Source organism: Plectropomus leopardus, chromosome 16 (assembly GCF_026936395.1).
Source record: "Plectropomus leopardus strain MGB_pleo_1.0 chromosome 16, ASM2693639v1, whole genome shotgun sequence".
Taxonomy (NCBI): domain Eukaryota; kingdom Metazoa; phylum Chordata; class Actinopteri; order Perciformes; family Serranidae; genus Plectropomus; species Plectropomus leopardus.
This window is the reverse complement of record NC_142191.1, coordinates 12,979,639-13,003,925: the sequence shown is the minus strand read 5'-3', so window position 1 is coordinate 13,003,925 and position 24,287 is coordinate 12,979,639. Positions and strand designations below refer to the sequence as shown.

Here is a 24,287-nt window from a genome sequence, read left to right as displayed (position 1 = left end):
GTCTTAATCTGCAGTTCTCAACACTAGATGCCACGAACTCTCACTAAATCCTGTATGCATTTCCTTTAAATCAATATTTTCTGTCAAATTATTGATTCCTTTTGTAAGTATCTGTATTAAGTGGGTCAGTATACAGTGAGTGGATCATTTTTGCTAACCCCTCCACTTAGGAGAAGGTCTTGCATCAACCTCTTCGGGTTGATTTTGCAATAATGACCTGCTCACTCCATATGATCCCTTAACTTGTCAATTGCTGACAAAGGGATTTTTGTCCAGATCCAAGGTAAACTGCCATCCCTCAAAAGAGATTGTTCACACTATGGCAAACCCTTTAATTTTTCTTATTAATGGATTATAACTGATCAATAAAACATCAGTATATTACACTGGACATTATCCATTTAAAAAGCTATCAGTCATAAGTTAAGAACCATTTATAAACAGTATTAGAAGTGATGCCAGCAATTCTAGATAAAGGCTAAGAGCTCATTTATCATTTATGTATTTTGGGTCAGCGTTTGACTCAGTACTGGTTTCCAAGTTTGACCCAAACCCGGTTAAAATTCACCTCGAATTGTTTAGTGTGTGAGTCCATGTGAAACATTTCAAAGCATGTAATGAAATATGTTCCTCAGTAGGGTCTCTAGGCCAATACAAGCATGAAAGTGGCCTTAAATCATAATTTATGTAACCATAATCCAATGAGTGTGCTTGTCATTGCTCTCCATTTGAAAGGTATACGTTCCATTGCGCACACACGCACACACACACGCACACGCGCGCACACACACACACACACACACACACACACACACAGCGGTAAGAGAGACCTGCTCCTCACATTATTGTGGTTGAGTGTTTCTTGTTGACAGTAATAAAAATTTGGATGCAGCCACCAGACAGAATTAGGCACGTAGGATGTGTTTGTTTTCCAGCCTCAGATTCAGTTGGTCCCTGCTGTCTGAGAGGAATGTAGCTAATAATCTGATAGGCTTAAATCCAGTGAACCGGTGTAACTGTATCGCCACTTCCCTCCCAATCTCTGTCTGCTTCATCTCTTCAATGCTTTCTGTCTTTCAGCCAAGTTTCTCATCAGAAGCTGTAACATGAGTAGGAAAAACACAAAGGCTCATTATTGAATCAACAATTTAAATGGAATTACTGCCCACACTGTTTCCTTCTCTCATACGCTCATACACAAACAGTATGTATGTTCAGTACATGTGAGCAGATACTGATTTTTCAGTTGCACCCATGTTGAAGACACACCTTTCACTGCTCCAGAAGCCTGGCTCATAATCTTATAATCCTGTATCGACAAGTCATGTCATGCTCTCTCCTCTTGTTTATTACCAGAACTTCAGGTCTTAAAATTTAGTTGATGATTAATGATGAACTTAAAAAGGGCCGCTTAATATATCATAAATATGAAAATGTTCACTGCTTGCAATGCTATGGGTGAGTAAATGTCTTCTTTTATTTGTTTTTTTAATTATGTAAAACTGTTACTATTAGGAATCTGTCACATAAAAAAGGGTTTTCCTGCTGCCTGTGTAGCATAGTTTTATATTTAAGTATCAACATTTTTTTCTATGTAAATAAAGTTATTATTTTTCTTACAAGTAAAAATGTATTCATAGTAACATAAATAGAGACAACACAACACAACACAACACAACACAACACAACACAACACAACACAACACAACACAACATAGCAAAACAACTGCAAAATAGCCTTGCTTACAAACCTGTATGTGTTGCATCTACTTTGTATTTTATATATGAAGCAATCTTTCATACATTTGTTCTTGTCAAATAAACAAATGTATAAATTGAAAAATTAAGATTAAAAAAATTCACTTTACTGCAGCTCAAGAGACAGACGCAAAGAGAAAAGACTGAGTACTAAATAAAAATGAAACTAAATTAAAAATAAAAACACAAAAAGATACAAGATAGAAATCTATCTAGATCTATAGATAGAAATCTATCTAGATCTATCTAGCTATCCACCCATCCATCCATCTGGCCATCTCTCTTACAATACTTACAACTTCAATGAATAGCCCGCGCAATGATTTTCTTAGTGAACCACAAAACTCAGCAGGCTTATATTTGGGAAAGGTTTCTTTATGGGACAGTATTTTAATTCTTTTCACACAAAATTGTTGCTCAGCAAAGATGGGGAATACAATCAAATTGTCTATCTAAACATCTTTTTAGCATCACTCTGGTTCATCATGTTGGTATTACAGTCCTATTTGGTGCTCATGGTTTCAGTAAAATGAACTGAGTGGTTAAATTGTAAATCTTACTTGACCAAAGTTTGAACATTTATCTGTATGTGCAATCTAAGCAGCTGACCAAAATTAGCTCCAGCAGGTAGCCAAAGAACTTATAAAAATGAACTGCATGGTAGCTGGGCCTGTAATTGAGACAGGTGTTTATTAATCAAAATGTGTAGCCATACCGGGCTAGTAAAAGGAACTGGGCGTATAGGAGAGGCTTATATTTGATTTTTTTTTTTTTTTTTTTACAGTATATAGCATGTACAGTATGTATGGTATGAATAAATATGAATAAGTAGTATATGTAATCTGAGGTAAATAACATAAAGACGCTCTCATGTTAGTGGGTTATAGGGAGACAACAGCAGTGTCACAATGTGTTATGCAAATGTGCATTATGCATATGTGCATTTGTACATCTCCTAAGATCATGCACTGATATAGTGCAATTATTTGAATAAATATATGTATATCAATAAGGCTCACAGTGGGAATACAGTATATAGCACTTAACATGAAATGGTTGAAAACTTATTGAATTTGCTGTGTGAGGCCTAAAGGGGGCAGTATCTTACAACAAGACTTAGTTAAAACTCCAACAACCCTATGTTGGCAGGGCAGCCATACTAAACCTCTGACTTAGATGTTTTATTATTATTGCCACTCAGGTTAGTTTTTGGTAATTGTTCTGTTACAGCACTGTAGGTCAGTTCAAGTGCAAACAAAGGGACAAGAGAAAAGGAAACAAGCAATAAACTGGAATGTAATCACATAGCCTATAACTAGGCCCAGGGGAACAATAATCACACATAAATGAGTCTGAATGGATGCTTGATATGCAATGCTGTTTTAGTTGATTTGAGGAACACAAAGAAATAGTTTCTGCATTAGTGATTTGCCAAGAAAGTGTATTATTTTTTAAATGGCAGCACACTTGATACTCTTGAGTCAGACTTGTGTTACGAAAATGATGACTTGGACTTGACTGCTCGGAGTCCTTACTTGAGACTTGTATCCACGAAGACTTGACGTGAGGTCTGAAAGCATAAGTTTTTACATTAATGAAGGAAAAATAGAGTTAAAAAACAACAACAACAAAAACGGTGCCCAGCAGACATTCCATAGCCTCAGCTTTGAATATTTAAGCATCCCCTCTACATGTGTAACATACGTACATAAGACACATGCAATACTCTGCTTTAAGTAATATTTTGTTTTTTCAATTAGATTTTAAGAGAAAACTCTGGTTCACTGGTTTTAAGTTACAGATCAAACTTGTGTACGTTGTTATTGGACCACTACTTTCCCCCCAAGCATTTTGGCTACCACAAAATAGGGGAGGGACAGATGGATAAATGAAGTAATGGGAGGGCAGTAAAAACTGCTTTTTAAATAAAAAAAAGTCCTTGTTTTTCTTCAAGTGTATTATGGGCCCCATTTTAATGTGATGTATGTTACAAAGAAATAAATTTCAGAATTCTCAGAATTCTGACAGCTTCTCCAAAAGATAAACAGAAATGGATAAATGGATTATTGAACAGGTCTACCTACAGGATGAGGCTTTACCTGCAAAATGCAACTCACGCTAACATGTACTGACCAGGAAGAGACTCAAAATGGCCACAAAGAGATGCATACTGCAAAGATACACAAAATACCCACAACAAAACATGGAAAACAACCACAAAGAGTAAAAAAAACCCCCCAAAAGACAGAAAAAATTATCTCAAGAGAGACAACATGCCCTCAGAGACCCAAACAACCATAAGACACTGACAATTACCCTAAAATGACCTCAGAGACTGTGATTAAAAAGACACAAACAACCACAAGAGCACAAAATAACTACAAAGAAACACAAAACGCCAAAAAAGACACAAAATTACTTACAGGCAAAAATTCTGTGTCTCTTGCTTCTATGGAGGTGAGGTGGTGGGGCCCTTTGCATACCTGTGCTGAGGGGCGCATTGTCTCATAATCTGACTATGTCCTTTAGTCTCACAATAAAATTTACAATGATGCTATTGTATATGCAATATTACAGCAGGAGCAACAGTGACCTAGATAAAATAAAATTAACTATAAGGTCTGCACTTGAGGCTTGTGGTTGATAAAATAACATATTAATAATTCAGTTCTATTATTGCATCTGTTTTATAAATGTTTCTTAAAAACCACATAATGATCATGACTCACAATTGCCTACTGGCCCCATTCCCATCCCCCATCTAAAAATCAAAACACAACTACATGTGCGCAGTCCTCTGTCACGTGTAGGAGAAAGCCCCAACAAAACACAAGCGATAAAAAAAGAAAATGATTGACAGCCGCAGGCAGCCAATCAGCAACGCGATTCTGGGTAGCAACAAGATAAATACTGCCGTTTCGGCCAATCAGAGAGCAGCAGGGGGCGTGCACGAACGCCAGTCTCCGCACTGCTCTGTTTACTTCCGTCAATATTTCCAGCACGGCAGGCAGGGAAGACAAGAAAGAGAGGCAGAAACAGACGATACAACAAAGGAGTCGCTTCAGGTTTGTTCAGCTGTTTTGTAAAATATTCCCAGCTCTGTTTATGTGTTGTCGAGATTCTTTATTTCCTCCCTGTTGTGACTTAACGTATTGAATCGACTGACAGCTTCTTTTAACTCATTTTTTGACCGTTACGCGTCAAAACGACCGTTTGTTAAAGCTGTTATTTTCACAAATGCTCAAATTAAATGCGTCATAGTCGTTGTCAGGTGTGTTTTGAAGCAATTTGGCTCAGTATGTCATTAGCATCCCTGTATTTACCCATAATATCGCGAAACATGCTTATAAATCAAACGGCCCTCTTGTGTAGGCTATATGGGAGTCGCTGACAGACGGTATGAAAATGCAGGTGTAGACAGACTGAATCTATGGCAGAAAAAACAGGCCATTATGATAACATACATTTTATTCCTGTTTAACCACAAGCTACTAAGGCTTATTGTTTAAATGTAACCTCATGCATAGCATTAAAACATTTTGAAAATTTGAATGTATGTGTTTTGAATTTTTGACATGCTCAGAAGGTCATTTAACAAAGAGCTCCCAGTTTCTCATTTGAACTCCTCTCACTTGGATCAAATGACTTAAAAAAATTAAACCTGATGACCAGAGCAATTGGTGTAGTTTTTGGGGAGGGTGACACAGGAGACACATCCCCCTGTAAGTATCAGAAGACTTTAATTTTGACTAAAATAAAGACATTTACACCATAAACTGAAGAATAGGTACAAATTGGAGCAAAAAAAAACAGCAGAATGCAGGAAATTAAATGTTGCCCAAAATTTTCAGGAGGACAGTGCCACCCAGTTTTATATGAGTCCCCCCTGAAGTTGAAATGAAATGTATGCCCTTCAGCAGGAGTTGTGATCACTTGATTATCCCCAGTAGCTCTGGTGTTCATGTCTGGGTCTTTTCTCTTGAATTTTAGAATCTTTATTTTACCACTCCAATTTGAACCACCACATTTTTCACTTGACTTGAATTCTCTCTGTTTGCAGCCCCCACCCCCCAGTGAAAATGCCTTTCTTGGGCCAGGATTGGAGGTCGCCGGGATGGAGCTGGAAAAAGACGGAGCATGGCTGGAAGAGGATTATCTTCTATGGACACGAGTTGGAGGATAACAACAGAGAGATAGACTTGAAAGAGTAAGATCATATCTTTTTCTTTGTCATCTATAGTTCCCATAAGTGGCATTGTTATACCAGTGACAAACCAAATATGGTTAATGAGTCAATGCTTTATCAAGCTTAGAGTTACTGTGTATGAAATTTTGATATATATTAGATGCTTGATCCACAATTGCCACATGCATATAAAGGAGTACTTCAGTCCCAAAATGACCATTTGTATATCAGTTACTCACCCCATTTTATATTGAATTTATCAAGAAAACTTCATTTTTCTCACATGCTTTTGCGTTGAACACAGAATCCAAAATCTGAGAAAAATCTTGATGACTTGAAGTCATAGCAAAGCCAAGCAAAACTTAATCAAAACTTATGTTTACAACCTCTTGCATAACTTTGCAGTATAGCCCAATCCAAGCCTCACTTCCCAAACAGACAGCCCGTTTAGATGAGATAGATAACTACACAGATAACTAAAAGTGAAAGTTATCTGTGCTCCTTTCAAATCCAGCCTACATTTACAAAAACTGTGATTTAACCTCACATTCTTTTCAATATAAAACTAGCTAGTCCTCAGTAGCATGCTGTCTCTTATGCAGTGCCGTACAGTATAATGTAGGGCTGGATGACAGTTCAACATAAACATGCATTGACGCTTTTGGTATTGTATCCTGTTGATATGCTCATAATAGGTGACATTTTTTGCTATCCAAAGTAGTCATGGTGAGTAAAATGTAATTAAAAACTAAGAAAATGAGTTAGTGGAGTTTTTGCATTTCACATTTGAGTTATGCCTAATTTGATTAACATTACAGCACAGTCCAAACATGAATTAGATGTCAATTTCATTGCAGTATTTTATACAAAATATATCTAACTAACATTAGTGTATTGATTTTAACCATATCATCCAGTCCTCTGCTTTACAGTAGTACACTGTCCACTTTCATCTTTGGCTTTACTGAATAACAGCAGGGACTACTCTGCTGTAAAAAGAACTGAGTTTTATTCAGAACCCAGCATGTAATCAATGAACCCATCAGACTTTGAGTTTGCTCAGAATCTAGCCAAGACTCTATAAGATCTTATTTGCTCTGTATCTCTGATTGAAAATTGAGCTCTAATGATGGATTACAGCTGCCAAGGCTCTCTTTAAGCATTGACTTGGTCTTCCAACTTCCACAAAAAACCTCAAAAGTTTTCAGAGAGAGGATTTTTCCCACTTATTAAACAGAGGATAGTAGAAATCTGACAGGAAATGAAGGGAGAGAGACAAGTTAAGCAGCAGAGACGGTATGTTGTGCTTACACAAATTGTGTCTTAAACCTTTAAACTACTAAGTCAGCCTGACTGTTGTGTTTTAGCAAAAAACATTTTGACCACAAATTGTTGTTGCTTGCTGTGGTTGATGTATTTTTGTAATCTGCAGTAATGTTTTAATACCTGGCTGCAAACCAAATTTCCTTTATTTGCAGAAATGCTTAATAGATGAGAGGAAAAGAAAGAGTGTTTGGGACTCAGAAGGTATTAAAAGTGGTGAATGAGCACTGATAAGGCCATAGCTACTCAGTGCCAGAAAGAAAAATCAGAGAGCCAACTCCTATCAGGGCTATAGCAGAGAGTCTTTGATGAGGTGATTTGCATCCCACAATTGCAGCCTGTTATTGTCAAAGGGGCGCCATGGCAACCGACAGAGTTGAGTATAGGGTTGGGTTGAGACACTCAAGAGGATAATTTTACATGAGACCAACTTGCCAGTGATAAATAAAATATAAATATTCAAAATAACTGAGTAGGAAGTTTACAACAGCACCGTGAGAGACATTTTTAATTTGATGTATAACATGTCTAATTTTCTTCTTTTTTTTTACCTCGTGGATCAGAGTCTGATGTGTTGAGGTCAAGTTTTTTGTGTGTAAACTGAGTTGACTTTCATCTGCAAACTAGCCGCCCAAAGCAATACACGTACGATGTTGTTTATGAATAAACATTTAAACAAGTCATGTGACTTGTTGTTATATAGTAACACTGACTCAACCTGCAAAGGCTTGTGTCATTATTGAAAACACTGGTTTTGGGTAATTATGAATGTTTTGACTGTATGATTAAACGACTGCCTGACAACCTGTAAGTGGTGTTACATTGTGCAGCCAAGTTATCAGAACAAAATGTTAGTAATGTGCGTTGCTGCAAACATGAATATGTTACATATGTACACTTCATATGTATATTATCAACATTTCAAAAGCGACATATTTCTGATTACATGTATTTGAGGTGACACTCTCACCGAGATCTGGAGGGGATGGTGGACGGCGACACTTCGGCGAGTAGTCTGCCATGCAGAAGACCACTGTTCAAACAACAAACAACAAAACTGATGTTTTATTTACTGAAACATTTGCAGCATTTCCAGTAACAACTGTGCCACTAAAACAGTGTTTTTTTAGTGAGGAATTGGCAGCATTTCCATCTAGGATTATGCCGTCAAAGTGGATATTTTTTTTTAGCAAGACATGGTGGCATTTCCATGGATGATGGTGTCATCAATAGCAGGTATTTTAAGCCAAAACATGATCTTTTTTAATCATTACCAACTGTTTATTGTCGCACAATCATACATTACATCACATTAAGTACAGCCTTTTTGAAATGTGAAGAAACATAAAGTTTCAACATATCCACTACACAAGAACATACAAATATAGCATATTGGTGGTTTGAAGAAACGTACAATACTAACATTTATTGTTGAGATTGGGGTCATTGTGATGGAATGATTTAAATGTAGTACATCAAGTTGGATTTTAGTTGTGTTAAAGCCTCAGGAAACAGTATTATAACAATTTACTTAATATTAACACAAAGCTCTTCTGAGTTGTTTCATCACCTCAGAGACACTTGTCAGGACACAATGGAATAAACCTGTGGATAAGCATCTTTTCAGATGCTCTGAAATCCGTCATTGTGCTAGACCAGCTCAGAAAGTCAATATTGGACTTCTTGTCCAGTATCGGTCTCCGGGAGTTACCTGTGGATGTTTGAATCTGGTGCAACATGTAAGTCCTGTTTTGCAATGAATAACATGCCTGTTCCTCTGTGAGGAGCACACAAGAATAACTTAAAAGTTCCAGTACCTGTTGTGCATATTTATAATTCTGTCCCCACCAAAGGCGTTCAGTGGGATGAAAGGCTTAAAAGACCAGTGTTTGTTGAAAGCAGCTGAAGTCAAAACAAGTTATTTCAGTCTTTATGGTCTGTGTTACATGTGCCCCCATGGGCAGTCTGGGTTGCCTCTCGGCAGGAGAGCTCGCCTTGTTATCTGCAGGAAACATGTACTGTTTTGACACATGTCAACTGGAAATGAGTGGTCACATAACTGGAGAGAAAAGAGGAGGATCCCATTCTTATTTATCTGTTTCATTCTATTTGTCTGCTCCTATGTCATATAGTAGGTGTGTTGAGGGTTTGTGTGGTCCAGTGAGGCTTACTAATTATATCAATAGTTTGTTTATGCTATACATGGCTATGCATTTCTTTGTGCTGCTTGCTTTGACCTGACTCTCAAAGTCTCTTGTTAGCTAAAATTGTGGATGTCTTCCACAATTTCTTTTATGTTATATATTGAATTTGTAAAAACTGTATGCATGTAGGTTTATCTCAAACTCTGTAGGTGTCAAAATGGTAGCTTATTAAACAACAGTAATCCGTGATATCTGTGAGGTGTAATTGGCAGCAACTATATTGATAATAAGCATCATAACCCATAAACAAAATGGTCAAAAATTGATAATAAAGAGCATTGACAAACATTTACTTACAGTTTACTCAGATTTTTCTCAAGTCAGGTTTTATGGTTCTGAGCTTTCGGACCTCATTGGAGTCGAATGTCAAAACCCAGAGTGTGAAAAGTTGACTAAAACATAAGCAGTTAATAATAAAGGCAAAGACACTAATGTGCAATGAATGAACAGTGTCATCACACATGTAAAGACCTGCCTTGTTTCATTAAAAAAAAGCATTGTGTTCTAATTATTAAAAATGCACATAAATACTAATAATAAAGGCTTTAATAAAAGCAGAAGACATAAAAGATGGCAACAGGCATAATGCCATTAGCATTGGCAGCACAGTGTAAGTCACAGGTTTGATGCTGAAGTATGTAAGCAGGGCTTGAAATACCACGTGCAAATGCATGTAAAATTTGAGCTGTGCACGTAATTCTCAGCTCCTCATGCACCAGTGTTGTTCACTTGGTTCAGCTTCCAACTCACACATTCACCATTTAAAATGATGAGAAGTTGATAATTGTAGTGTAGAGGTCAATATTTAGTCAGTAATATGTTTCATCAATGAATTAATATGACTAAATATTTTTACAAAATACAAAAAGTCATCAAATAATTCTTAGAATCATCTTAAAGAAAAAATCCTGCTCAATGACTTTGTACAATGTGTAGCTTTAATGTACATTACTGTTATTTCGGCCAAATGTGTGAACAAGGAGGGACAAACACACCAAATGATGCAAGCAGAAAACCTGTGGATGTATTTGTAGAGGTGCACCGGTGACATTCACACAGCACTGTGAGCAAGTTAAACAAGTTCGTGAGCAAGCCTCAGAGACACAGTGAGCAGGACGCTGGTGTCCTGTTGGTGCTGATGGGGTTAAAGGGTGAAAGCTCAGCACCAGTTGGTGATGTCCCCCTCAGGCCACAGTGTCGCCTCTTCTGTTGATCAACCAACTAACAGTACCTCACAGTGCCACATTAGCTTGTCAGCAGTTTTTTTTCCCCACAAAAAGGCAAAGGACACAACATTAGACAATAACTAATGACATCATCCATTCAAATTGGCCCTTGTCCAAGCGCAGCCTGACTCAGAAAGGCCTGTGACTTCATTCAGCAGAGGTAGATTTGGCAGACCAACACATAAAGGCCAGAAAGAAAGAAGGGCATTATGATGGCAGCTCATCGTCGTCTACAAACCTCTGTCACCTATTATCTGCACTAAAGTGCCTGATAGGTGCTAGAAAGTTGAGTATCTGCTAAGTATTTAACCTTCACTTTACTGTCAGTATCTGTGACTGAGATTTTATCTGACCCTGTGATCTTTCTCTTGAAAAAGCATGCTATAAAAACTACTTGAATGTATCTATCAGTGAGTAAGTAACAGTAAAATGTCAGCCACATACTTGACTTGACTTCCTACATCACCCTCATCTCTTTCGCTCATGTATTTCAGGATATAGTTTAAATATCCACAAATCCTTCTGACCATTTCTGCTGCTCTGTGATGTCTTTTAATGGATCTGTGGAGGCTGGTGCTCTGCATGCAACCTGTGTTGGAAAGCGAAGTTATTGCATTCCTCACTTGTAATTCACTGTGACAGATTACTTGCTTGCATGTGTGTGTTTGTGTGTACGCCTGTGCAATTGGATAAATGGATAGAGACGAGGGATTATCGCAGGGCCCATTCACCCTGATCTGTTCACTCGACAGTCAGACAAGCAGACACATGCCTTCACTTATGCTGGAGGAAAAAGTATATTCCTTTCTAAATCTAAAAGCATGTATGTGGTCATATCACCAAGATTGAAGTAAATATTTCCTCCAGCTGTTCTCTGTTTTGAAAGATCGAAAACAGACCAAAGTCCTTGTATTTTTCATTACTGTTGTATGTGGTCTGGGACCTGTTACAGGGCTCACAGTGTCCCTGCTTGGTATTTGTTGAAACTAGGTAAAGTTATTCTCTAATGCAGCAGAACCTTTTAATCAGTCTGTTCATAACAAAAAAGAGTATGATCTTATATGAGATCCAGAGACTTTCCCAGTCATGGGAAATGTGTCATGGATCTTGTTTTTTCAGTCCCTTTTACACTGCCTGTACTAGGCGAGAATATTGCGCTATTATTCTGACTCACAGTTCTGTATAAAAGGTAAGATCTTAGAATGGGACATAGCTGTGTCGCTTTCATGCTGGCAGCGGAGATAATAACAGAGGTAAGAACATCGCCAAATTGACATTTGTAAAAAAGGGGTAGCCAGCAGGGTACCACAGATGTGATGTTTTGACAATATGTTACTATTCACCGTTCCGAACACTGCAGTCATCTACTGCTGGCTTATTGAAGGTTCCCAGCAACAGCCAAATGAAAATCGGGGATGTGGCTTTTGCCACTACCATTACGACCCGAAGCTGTGGAACACACTACCTATAGATATCAGAGAAACCAGCTCACTATTCACTATCACTATTTTTAAAAGAAAAATGCATATTTTCACCCTAGTCTTTATCTAGCTCTGGCTTTCTAAAACTTTTCTTTTTACACATCAGACTGCTGCGATTCTTTTAAAATGTCCTATCCTAATCAGTGTTATGATTTTATGATTATTTTTTGTTTTAAACTGTTTTGCACTTTTATGCTGAATTGCCTTTCTAGGTTGTCTTTCGTTCATTTGTCTGTTTTCATATAAAGCACTCTGTGCTTATAATGCCCTTATTGTAAACACTTTGTGCTGCATTTCTTGTATTATTATTATTATTATTATTGCTTAACATTTTTGAAAAGCAGCTAGAATTATTATATTATTTATTATTATTATTATTTGTTATAACTATAATTTCCAGGTAAAATCAGTTGACTCAAATATTGTGCTCCCGACTTGGTAGTGTTGCCAGTCAGGTGCTCAATGTCAGCCAATGAGTTATTAATGCATGAAGAGTCAATAAACCAGTGCAGCCCTTTGATCTGCTAAAGGCCATTAGAGAATGTCAAGGTACAGAGGAATGGATTACAGTTTCAACTTTATTTTATTTCATGTAATTGATTTTATTTGCAGTTGAAGAAAATATTACATGTTTACACAATAATACTACCATATTGCTCCCTTAATGTCTTATCTCTTCTTGAGGGTAAGCGGGCAACTTTTAGTCTTGCACAAAAATGTGCACCGACCCTCACGAACACCCATAGATAGTCTGTATCCAGCACATGCTTTTATTTGGGGAATTCTGTTGGTGTTGGGCCAATTCAAGCCTCCCATGTCAACATATGTCAAGTGCAGTTCACCTGCCAAAAATGTTAAGACCTATCTTATCAGTAATAACAAGGCCACTTATCAAGCAAGCAGGCTGAGAAAGGCTGCCAGAAATAACAGAGATCAGATGGAGATCTCAAAATGTTTTGCCTGTTGTCTGAGAAAGGATCGTCTGAGTCACATCTGTGAGTCTGTCTCTCAGACTCTGATGTATTTCCACCATCTGCAGTGTTTCCTCCGACATAATGGACTGAGAATCATTGTAATGCCACGTCTTGACTCCTCTGACTCCTGCTACATCTGTCTTAGCTTATTATTCAGATTTGTTCAAAACAAAGCAGCTAGATTTTTGACCAGACAAATGTAAGGGTGTTCACTTTCTGTGTTATCAAGAGTGGATTATGATTTCTAAATTGCACATATGCTGGCGCTTTTCACCACAAAACACAGCAACACTTAAACTGCCTCAGATCCATCATGCTATTGCAACAGAGTCATATACAGGACATCAGTAAAAAGTCACTGACTTGCTCCAGGCTTCTTCACAGTGGCTTGCACATTGTACTTCAGGTGGTCATTCTTGCATGCAATGCAGTTAACAAATTCCTCCCATGCCTTCTCTGTCTAAACAGGCTCTGCAGTGACAACAAAGACAATCTGTTTGTCGGAGATGTGTGCGAGCTCGCCACCACAAAGAGGAAAAAGGACCTCTTCAACAATAACACCAAATCGCAGTGTGAGTTTCAGCAACACATAATCACTACTTTGGTTTCATGAACAGTTTGGGGTATGAAAATGAAAGGACCTTTGTACAAAAAGAGCAGAGCAGAAATACAGGGAAGCACAGGTCATAATTGCAGCAGAGAGGCCTGCACTTATTGAAATCGTTGTTTGCACTTAGCTTTTTCACTTTTCACCTGAGATTTGTCAAATTGAAGCTAACTACTGCATGACACCATCTCCTATTGTTATTTGGTTGTAGTTAATTTGATATGGACGTCACAGTAGCATTAGAAATGTACATATATGCACAAGAACCAGATGCCCTGAGTTTAATGTTTGTAGGAAAACAATAATTTGCAACACCTGTCTACAGGAGGCACAGGCATCCACAAGCACATACACACAAACAATACTACAACAATAATAACCATCAGTAAATCCATACACCAAATATATCCACACAAAAAGCATCCACAGATATCACAAATACATCCACAAAGATACATCCACAAATAGACACATAAAATCATCCCCAAATCCACACACAGAAATACATCTACACAATTTACAAAATACAGGTGTGAACAATGTCGCTTCTCTTTTAGCCATGATTTAATATCTCTATAAGAACAATAAAATTGGGTTGAATTAAGTAACACTTTTGGATGTAAACTATTAGATGTCAGCACCAGAGACTCTGCAGTAATCAACTTGAATATCTCTATTTCACCTTAAAAAACACTGTAACAAACATAGATTGCTAATAAAAATATGATTCTTATTTTAATTAATGGAAGTCTGAAGCTGTGTTTAACCCCTGTGTAGCACTGACTGTAGGTGATGGGGTTCTCTAAACCTGTCTAAACCACAGCCAGTCTTCTTTGTCAAAAGGACCTGAGGCTCATCTCAGCTTCAAGTTGCTCTCACATGTCAACATGTTTGACTCTCCAGGTTATTTGCTTTGTCCACTTCCTCCTCCCAGAATTAGACCACTGTATGCATCTCCTCTGAGTCCTCTCATGTAAGCAAATTTACACATTTCAGTGTGTGGCAGTTATCTTTAAAGTCCCTCTCCACTCAAAAATGAGTTTTTCTTAAGTTTATGCCTGATAAAATGTCTTGTCTTGACCATAATATCTTTGTTAAGTTTGTCACTAGAGACTTTCACACTCCTCTACTGAAGGGGCAATGTCTGTGCCCTTCCCTAAAATCTGAGATTCTAGCTAGATAAGTTAGGTTTCTAATCCAAAAGCCAATCACTGTCTAATTCGGGGAAACACATATCAACAGGGGAGCAGACTACGACAAAACACCAGAAAAGAAGCCTGAAACCTCACCCACAAAGTGGACTTGTCACTACCATGTCCCCCTGAGTAGTGTTAACATGTCCTGAGATTATCATAAATAATCTGCTTTCTACTATTTGAATTACCAAAGCACATACAGGCAGCGAGTTCTGCATTAGGGGAGGCAATGATATCCAGCTTTTTGAAACTGTTGGAGGAAGGTTATGAGTCTGCAAAGTAATTAAATTTAACATTAGCCAATAATGGTTTTGAAGGTTATATGTGCTGCAAAGAGATTCGATTGGATTGGTTGGCATTAAATTGCACAGTTTGACTTCATATTGTGCGAACCTGCTACAGTAACATACATACAGTACAATACAGTAATTAAATTTACACCAAAACACTGAAACTGTGTCAAACAATGTGTTTATTTGCTTTTTTTCATTGCCCAGTTGTTTTTGAGGATAAATGGATCTACGTGCAGAAAGGGAGCACGAAAGAAGTGAGTTCTGCAGCTGTTATCAGAATTTTTTATAAGAGTTTATTTGTTGTAATCATTTAATGGAAAAATGTGCGTATTTTCATTTCAACACACAGCGACATGGATACTGCACACTTGGTGAAGCCCTCAACCGTCTAGACTTTTCCAGTGCCATCCAGGACCTGAGAAGATTCAACTATGTTGCAAAAGTAAGCCATGATCATTTTCGCAACTTTCAACTTTTAAATCATTGGTTAAGCGACTCTTCCTCAAACTGTCTTGTTCTGTCTTTCTCCCATCATAGCTTTTTCAGCTAATAGCCAGGTCTCAGCTGACCTCTTTAAGTGGAGCTGCCCAGAAAAATTATTTCAACATTCTGGAGAAGATTGTACGAAAGGGTAAGGGGATGGAGATATTTGTCACATTCTGTCTGGTGTCGGAGCTTGTTGTTAAAGGGTCTGTCACTGGTTAGGATGATAGCCTTTAATGAAAAGGTCTTTTCCTGACAGGTTACGTAAGTAGGGTTTGAATGCAAGACTTCTACTTGTAGTGGAGTATTTTCAGTGTAGAATTAGTACTTATACCAAAGTAAAGGATCTGAATACTTCTTCCACGACTGTATATAGTGAAATTTATATGTTAAAGTATTAGTTTTAATAGCACGTTTTGTATACTAGGCTTGTTTCTGGCTGCTTGCCAGAAAAAAAAGTATTTTCAACAATTTCTTTATATTGTATATATTTTGTATTTATAGGTGAGAAAAGGAAATATTTTCAGTATTTTGGCTGCTAATGTTTTTTTTCTTTGTTTTTCTGTTTGTTTTTAAAATTACCCCACTAGTTCTCGATGACCATTACAATCCACGCCTTGTCAAGGACCTGCTGCAGGACCTGAGCTCAACACTTTACAATCTGACTATCCATGTTGGCAGGTGTGTCCTCGTGGGTAACATCAACATCTGGCTGTACCGACTTGAGACGATTCACAAATGGCAGCAGCAGGTCAACAACCTGCAGATCCCCAAGGTGTGTGTGTGCATGCATTGGTCTCTGTGTGTGTATTCCATCCTGTAAAACTTGCCTCAGCATGCTCGGGGGCTCAACACACCTCCAGGTCCAATCTGAGCTGTCTCTATGTAAATGTGACTTTTAAAAAGGGAACAACTGCATTAGATTTGCATCTACTGACCACGGTTCACTTGTTGTGCTGCTCCCCGTTGAAAGTTGAATTAATGAGTGAGGAACATAAAATATGGAAGCAGAAATATTGACAACTAATCTGTTGGAACTGATTATTTAATACTCAACTGTGTATGAATTGTAACACATCGTCCTGAGAAAAAACAAGGCTCGATCAAAACCTAGTATAAGGCTCTTCAGTGAACAAAATGCTGGAGGAGTTTTAATTTGAAAAGGATGGATGCTATTCACTTAGTCACAGACTTTCACTCTTATAACCCAGCCTATGCCTTATCAATTCATATTTTCCTCCTCCCACCCTCAGCTTCAGCTTATCACGTGTAGCAAATGATTTATTTAGATGGTACATGCCACAGAATTATTTCTGAATCTTTCAAAAATCATAACAATTTGATTTGGTTTGAATTAGAGAAATTACAACTAAATTCATCAATAACAGTTGAACAGTTTGAAAGTGTCTGTGATTCAATTGTTAAAACATTGTTAGTTTTCTATGGAGAAATTATTTAATTTTTGGAGACACTACACTGTATAAGAGTGACTTTATTTTAAACCAAAATCTAAGAGTGAAATGAGTGAATAATAGTGGAAACTACACTGTATGAGAGTGAATTTATTGAAAAAAAACTTAGGTTGAAGTTTATAAATATTTGGGCACCTATAAGACAATATTTGGGACATATGCTGTAAAAAAAAGAAACAATTTCCTCTGAGTGAAATTAAAGAATATTTGGGGACACTGCACTGTATTAGGGTTAAGTTATTGAATACTTGCAAAAGCACATATTTTCATTGCTACCTTGTTGACCAGAGGTGTAACTTCATTACTCACTTGTTCACTTAGTGACGGACAGACTTTCACAAGAATAGGACAACAAAAACTGAAGAAGCAGGATGTAGGAAGATTTGAGTTATTCTGCGCAATCCAGCTCTGAGTTTTAATGTGTTGCTCTTAATTTGTCTCCCCAGCAAATCAGCAACGGCATGTCATTTAGCGACTTGCCGCTTCACATGCAGAACAAGATCCTCTGCAAGTTATCTGATGCCTATGACATCATTAACCTGGGACAGGCCACGCCCACGCTGCACTGCCTCAGTGAGGACAGGATACTGTGGAAAAAACTCTGCCATTTTCACTTTGCAGACAAACAGGTGAGAGAACAGATTTGGTTTGATCAGATATAGACAAGGATGTGATTTTTATGATGATTTTAAAAGGGAAGTGATTGAGGCTTACAACAGTAGTTTACGGCTGAGCATCCACAGTGATGGCTGCAATGTAGTTTACCTGTTGACCACAAGAGGGCAGCATTATTGCATTTGTGTCTCTATGTCTCTCTCTCTCACTGTCTCTCGTTCACTCACAGGCACACACACACTATTCTCGCACATACACACTCTTAGGATTGGTGTTAATGAGAACTTGTCCTCAATTATATCCACTTACACTTTGTTCCAGTTATAATTACATTTCTATCTCCTGTGTTTTAAATGTTTTATTTTATATTTTTTATTTATTTTTTAACTGTGTGTTTCCTTCTGTCCGAGTGCAGTTCTGTAGGAATCTGGTCCTATCCAAGAGTGATAATGTGGACTGGAAGCTGATGTACTTCACCCTGAAGAAGCATTATCCAATGAGGGAGCAGTATGGTGACACCTTGCACTTCTGCAAACACTGTAGCATCCTCTTCTGGAAGGTAAACAAAGAGATAAACACACACCTACAACCACATTTGTTTCATGTAAAATGAAGGTAAAAAAAAAAAGTTAAGTGCACTTCATTGTTTAGCTTTTGGTTTCGTTGCCTTTCACTGCTATAGATGACAGTAAAGTAGACGCAGAGTGTGTGTACAGTGAATGAAACCTGCAATGTTAAAAGAGACATTTCTCACAGACTTGATATCTCTCTGTCAAATCAGGTTTGCACCGGAGCACACAGTATTTCCTTGGCCAAAGAGACAAAACACCTATTATCGTTTAGTAAATTCAGGCTAAAGTCTCAGAGACACTTTGGTCCAATCACACAGCCTCTCTGACACTGATATCGCTGTCTGGAGCATACTGTGAGAACTGTGTTCAGTTGTAATGAATCCCATTTGTATACAGTAAATATTTGGCTTTCAGGGGGAAAAAGTAAAAAAACCCTAACAAAAAGCAGTGCTGGGATGAGGGGTTTTTTTTATAGGGCAGCCCAGAAATTAACATTGCCCTGGTTCACTCAACAAAAAACGATTGGATTTTCATAGAAAATAAGTTTGTGGCAAACACATAATTAAGATACACCTCTTCCTAACAGGATGCAACATTAACAAGCAAGCAAGCAAACAAATTGTTTTTGCATTTTCTAATGATGAAGTCCTAACCTGCTCCATGCATCAGCAATCAGACTGTGACATGTCACTTGTTTGAAAAAAAAGCTTGACCTGGCTCTATTTTAGCAAAGCCTTTCACACCTCCACCCTATTTTCAGACCAGGGCTGGATAGGCTTCTTGAATGTTGTTGTAGTATATTCTGTATTTTTTTTGCACTCTATTCACCAGAGTTCAAATGAGTTCTACACATTTTATTCAGCAAGATAATCCTCACAAAAGAACACTGCTTCAGTGATTTTTTTTTCCAAAATCCAGACATTAAAAAAACTAACGTCAGGCTCCAGACATACGTTTGTAATACCACCACACATCTTTTGTAGCATAAACACTTATCCATTTTATGTCAGGTTGGACTAAGTGTAGCTTGACCATCCATCATTTTGCCTTGTTGAAGTAGACGTGTTAAAAAGCAAAAGTGTGGACGTAATAACTGTGCAGGGCAGTATTGAAATCTGAACACAGGTGTTCAGCTTGAGACGCATGGCACATGAGTTAAACAGTGATGTGTCTTTCTGTCCACCTTTGTTAAGATCACCAAAACACATGCTAAAAGCAGGTCCAAACAGGCACATGAAAGCTTCAACATTCAGGAGTGGGGTGTTTACTGATGAATTTTATGTTTTAGAACAGCACCAGAAAGTCTCATAAGCTTGTGTTAACCACAAACCTTATTTCAGGAATCTAACCAAAAAGCCATTCAAAAAACAACTAACTTTTGAGATGAGGGAACCAGAAGTACCAACATGCTAACTCATTTCTGGGCTTTAGGACTCATTCCTGCAGCGCTCTATTGCTCTTCTACCTTGACTAATTACAGATAAGCTTAATGTTAAGACTTGAGGCCAGTGCAAACAGAACGATGTTCTGTTCATTCAGCTTGAGTCACACATATAAACATTCATTATCACTCGTGTTAATGGCAATCTTGCTTTCAGCCAAAACAATCTGTGTACGCGTGTGCTCATATGTGTATATGTAGCAGTCAGAGGTTAAATTGACCTCAAACAAATGACTTCTTTGTACTCAGAGACACATGAGATGTGACTTCAAACCATGTGTAAAACAAAGCTTGACTCAATAACTTCTGGGTGATTTGCATCTACACAAACTAACAGTACTTCAGTGAATAATGCAGCTGTTTTTATAGTATTTGTTCCCCTCATTGTAATAATTACCACCCGTAATCTTGTTTCCCTTGACGGGGTCCCTGTATGTTTTAAACCACCCCTTCTTTGCATCCCTCTCCTTGCTTGTCTTTTTTCCTTCCCGCCTCTTCTCCTTGGTTCCTCTTCTCCCTGATTCATTAAGGATCGTCACCTGGCTTTGTTACTCAAGGTACCTCCCGTCCCGTCCCGTCGCGCCTTCCTGTTCTTCGTCAGTTGCTAGTTTGTCTCTTGTTGATCTCATTTATAACTTTTCTACATGTGTAAAGTTTTTGTCTGGTATTGTTTTCCTTTTTACTTAATGTCACCATCTTTTGCTCGAGGGGTTTTTAGTAAACACTCCTGCTCTTTCTGCTGAGTTTTTGACTGCGTCTAACAGCGTTCATTAATTCCTCTATATGTTGAGTTCATGTGTCTGAAAGAAATCTGTCAGTTGTCATTTAGTTCAAAGTAAGTGTTTTTCTGTGTATACTAATATCCAGGGGCCGTATTCACAAACATTTTGAAATTAACATTGCCCTCTCAGAGAGCTCCTAACTCAGACTGAACATTTCTAGCAAGGAGTCCCAGCTTAGGAGTGATTTAGGAAAGTTTTCGGAGCGACTGAAACTTCTACCATAGTAGGGAGGTGTGGTTGACCCCATTGCTAGGTGTGATAATTCTTTTAACAGGTGTGATTGGTTCTTACATCCTTTAATAAGCCTACAAGATGTGGACATCCAGTGGAAATGAAATGAACTGTATCACAATATCAGACTGTGAAAGTGCTTTTTGTGTGACCATACTGCTACACTGCAACATTTTTACAAATATTTACAAATATTTTAGTGTTTTGCTCACTTTATTTTTGGCATTATATCATTACTGCATTTGATGGTGAATGTCCCAGTATCCATAGTAAGATTGACCACAAGCATTATTCCTGCGCCATCCGATCTTTTGCCTTTCATTAGTTAACTTTCATCCAGCGTTTGGAGAATATTTCTCCTACCTCTTTGTCTTTCCACCATTTTCTCAAGAAACTGAAGCCTCATAAAAGTCGTCCTCCCTACTCCCAACAGTTTTTCATCCTAGGAGCTCTCTTGAGGGCTAAGATGCTTTATAAATAAGCTTTTATCTTTACCAGGATCCATGAATGCATGATAATATCGGCACATCATTGGTATTGACAGTTATTGGTGGTATAAGTTTACCCAACATGTTGATTTCTGCTGATATGACAAACCATTTTTCTAAAAATTGTCAAAGTAAGCATGCACAAAACATCAACCCTAAGTTGATGCTTTTTTTCTTATTACACATAATGACTGAATACTGCAAACACGGAAAAGCATTGTATTTAAGTCTCCATCTGTCGGGCTGTTACAATGAGAGTATAAGTAAAATTATGTTAATTCCACAACAGAAGAGACTTGATGATCACTAAATTTGGATGGGTAAAAAAGTGAATATATTGATGTAGGTTATCGGCCTAATGAGTAGTTACATATCGACATAATATCCTGCATCCTTACCAGAATCTAGTCTTAACTTTAAGGGGAAATACCTAGAAAACGTCATAATTCTAAGAATTTTCTTAGAATTTTGTCACAAGGAGCAACTCTTTATACTAGGAAGCTTGTGAATACAGGCCCTGAATCAGGTTGCAGTTAGTTGTAAATGCATCACTAAATATGTGAAGTCCTTCTATGTTCTTAGTAACTCGTGGATGCTGTGTCTGAACTGTAAGCACAGCTGCTCTGGCGGTTTCTAGGTCTCTCTTTCTAACCGTGTGGTTGTTGACTGTGTTCCAGGACTGTGGCCATCCATGCACAGCCAACGACCCAGACAGCTGCCTCATGCCCATTTCTCCGCAGCACTTTATTGACCTCTTCAAGTTTTGAACCCCTCACGTTGTTCTTTGAGTGAAGTTTAAGTTTACTCAACACAAGAGTGTGTACGGGACCTTGATGTCGTTTCTAATACAAAGGGCTTCAACTGAAAGAGATGACTTTTTTATGTCTTGTTGTTTCCTTACGCACAAGTGTTTCATAAGATATAGTGGGGAAGATTAAGGGTATATGATACAGGATTGTCCGTTACTGTTCGAAAACACACTTGCCAGCAAAAGTGAAGGTAAAAGCCAACCTCAGAATCACTCTTGTTTGACGTTATGCCTCGCTATATATGTGTTTTTTCTGTGCTCTGTCTCTTGGATGCCTGCTGCTTACGGTCTGGCACTTTGTTGCTACCTTTTTATAGAAGTCTTGACTTCACCTGAGCGGGTACACGCCAATAAACATTCCCAACACAGAAAATACAGGTTGAGTGTCCTCAGAAAAAAACAGCACAACACGCTACAATTTTACATTTTTAAGGTATTGTACCAAAGTGAGTAATTCTGGTATCCACTGTGAATGATGAATCCAAAAACAGAAAATTCCTGATGAATTAAAGTCATAGGGGACTGCTTTAACTGCAAAAGTATATTGAAACATGTTTACAAAGTCTCATTTAGGCAGTCGTATGCTCATTACTTCCCAAGCACATGCATTTTTGCTGAAACCTTCCTTTTTCAAAAGTTCCACATAATCAGTCTCACGCATGGATGAGTAGCAGTCTTGAGTTGGTAATGCAGAGGTGTTGTAAATATTACTGTTTTAGCGGAAAGTGCCGTGCATGACTGGATAAATGAGACTTGGATTATACTGCACGAGTTGTGTGAGAGCTTGTGAACAGATGTTTTGATATAGTTCTGCTATTGTTAAATGTGAAAAACCCCCAGGACTTCAATTTAACAAGAATTTCTCAGTTTTTTTATTCTTCATTCACAGTGGAGGCATTTGAGATAGAAGCTTTCTTTACAAATTCAACATAACACATATTAAGTAAATGATACACAAATGATCCTTTATGAGGCGAAGTATTTCTACAAGAATGTTATATGATGGGTGAAATATAAAGACCTTAATTTTTTTTCCTCCTGCTGCACAAATTTTTGTCTTCTTGGCAAAAAAAAGCTACTCCCAACAGAGGAAAGACAAATATAATATATAAATGTAATAATAACATGTGAAAGGATTTATATGTAAAAGAAGTTGTAGCATGTTTATGGTAAGTTAGTGGTGACAGGTAATGTTTAAGAGGTTTTTCTCAAATGGTTACATTTGCAGTGCAGCAGAATATGATGACTCGTGTTAACTGTTTATTTAATGGGGTTAAAACTCTTCTTCTTCTTCTTCTTGCTCTGTTCTGTTCTGGTGGTATTTTTTGCAATAACTGAGTGCATGTCATGTTTGACTCTCTGTTTACATAATGTATGTTGTCTTTTGTGAATTCTTGCTGTGCTCTGTGTACATTGGAGTCGTTGATACTAAGAGAAAATAATGTATAGCTCCATTAGCCGTATAAGTTTTTACGATCTACTTTTGTCAGAACTGTCAAGTTGACAGAAAGGAAATGTTAAACATTATTTATGGGGAAAAAAAGTTTTGTAACCTTTCCTCCAATTTTTGTAATATTCCCTTGCTGTCCCAATGCTCCTGATGGTACTATCATGACTTTTATGGGACAGGAACTAGATATAAATAATTAAATATTTCTAAAAACCTTTTTATTGTTGTTCATTTTTAGTAATTGATGTTTTGTTTGCTGTAAAAATATTTTTTTATGACCCAATGTCCCATCTGTCCTATTGTCTTGAACACGATAGCTCAAGAAAGGCTTGAGGGATTTTTTTCTAATTTGGCACAAATGACAACTTGAAAGTCAAGGATGAACTGATTAGATTTCGGTGGTCATAGGTCAAAGTCACTATGACCTTGTCTGTGTCATTCTTGTGGACATGATATCTCAAGAATGCCTTGAGGGAGTTTTTTTCAAATTTGGCACAATTGGCGCAGGGAACACGTCCCCATAAATATTTAGAACAACATTTATCCCCTTATAAAAACCACAAATGTATCAAAGGATTCTTATTTTGACAAAATGTTAGACAATTCTGCATAAACTGATGCAGAAAAGGCGAAAATTTGCGCAGAAAATTTCACCAGAATGTAAGAAAATTAAGTGTTTGATGGTCAAAATTTCCTG

At 37.6% G+C, this 24,287-nt stretch overlaps 1 protein-coding gene across 2 annotated transcripts; it reads left to right on the top strand.

Annotated features, from left to right (window-relative positions):
* The first annotated feature begins 4,678 nt into the window (after positions 1-4,678).
* Positions 4,679-23,807, top strand: fbxo25 (F-box protein 25). 2 transcript variants are annotated; one of them, XM_042503709.2, is made up of 11 exons: positions 4,679-4,823; positions 5,819-5,965; positions 13,621-13,724; positions 15,453-15,502; positions 15,598-15,690; positions 15,786-15,879; positions 16,322-16,506; positions 17,650-17,832; positions 18,234-18,377; positions 20,362-20,388; positions 22,010-23,807. In XM_042503709.2, the coding sequence occupies exons 2-11, from the start codon at positions 5,838-5,840 to the stop codon at positions 22,097-22,099; spliced, it is 1,098 nt and encodes a 365-aa protein (XP_042359643.1). In that variant the 5' UTR covers positions 4,679-4,823; positions 5,819-5,837; the 3' UTR covers positions 22,100-23,807. The 2 variants fall into 2 exon arrangements, with proteins under 2 accessions (XP_042359643.1, XP_042359644.1); XM_042503710.2 differs by lacking the exon at positions 20,362-20,388.
* The last annotated feature ends 480 nt before the right edge of the window (positions 23,808-24,287 follow it).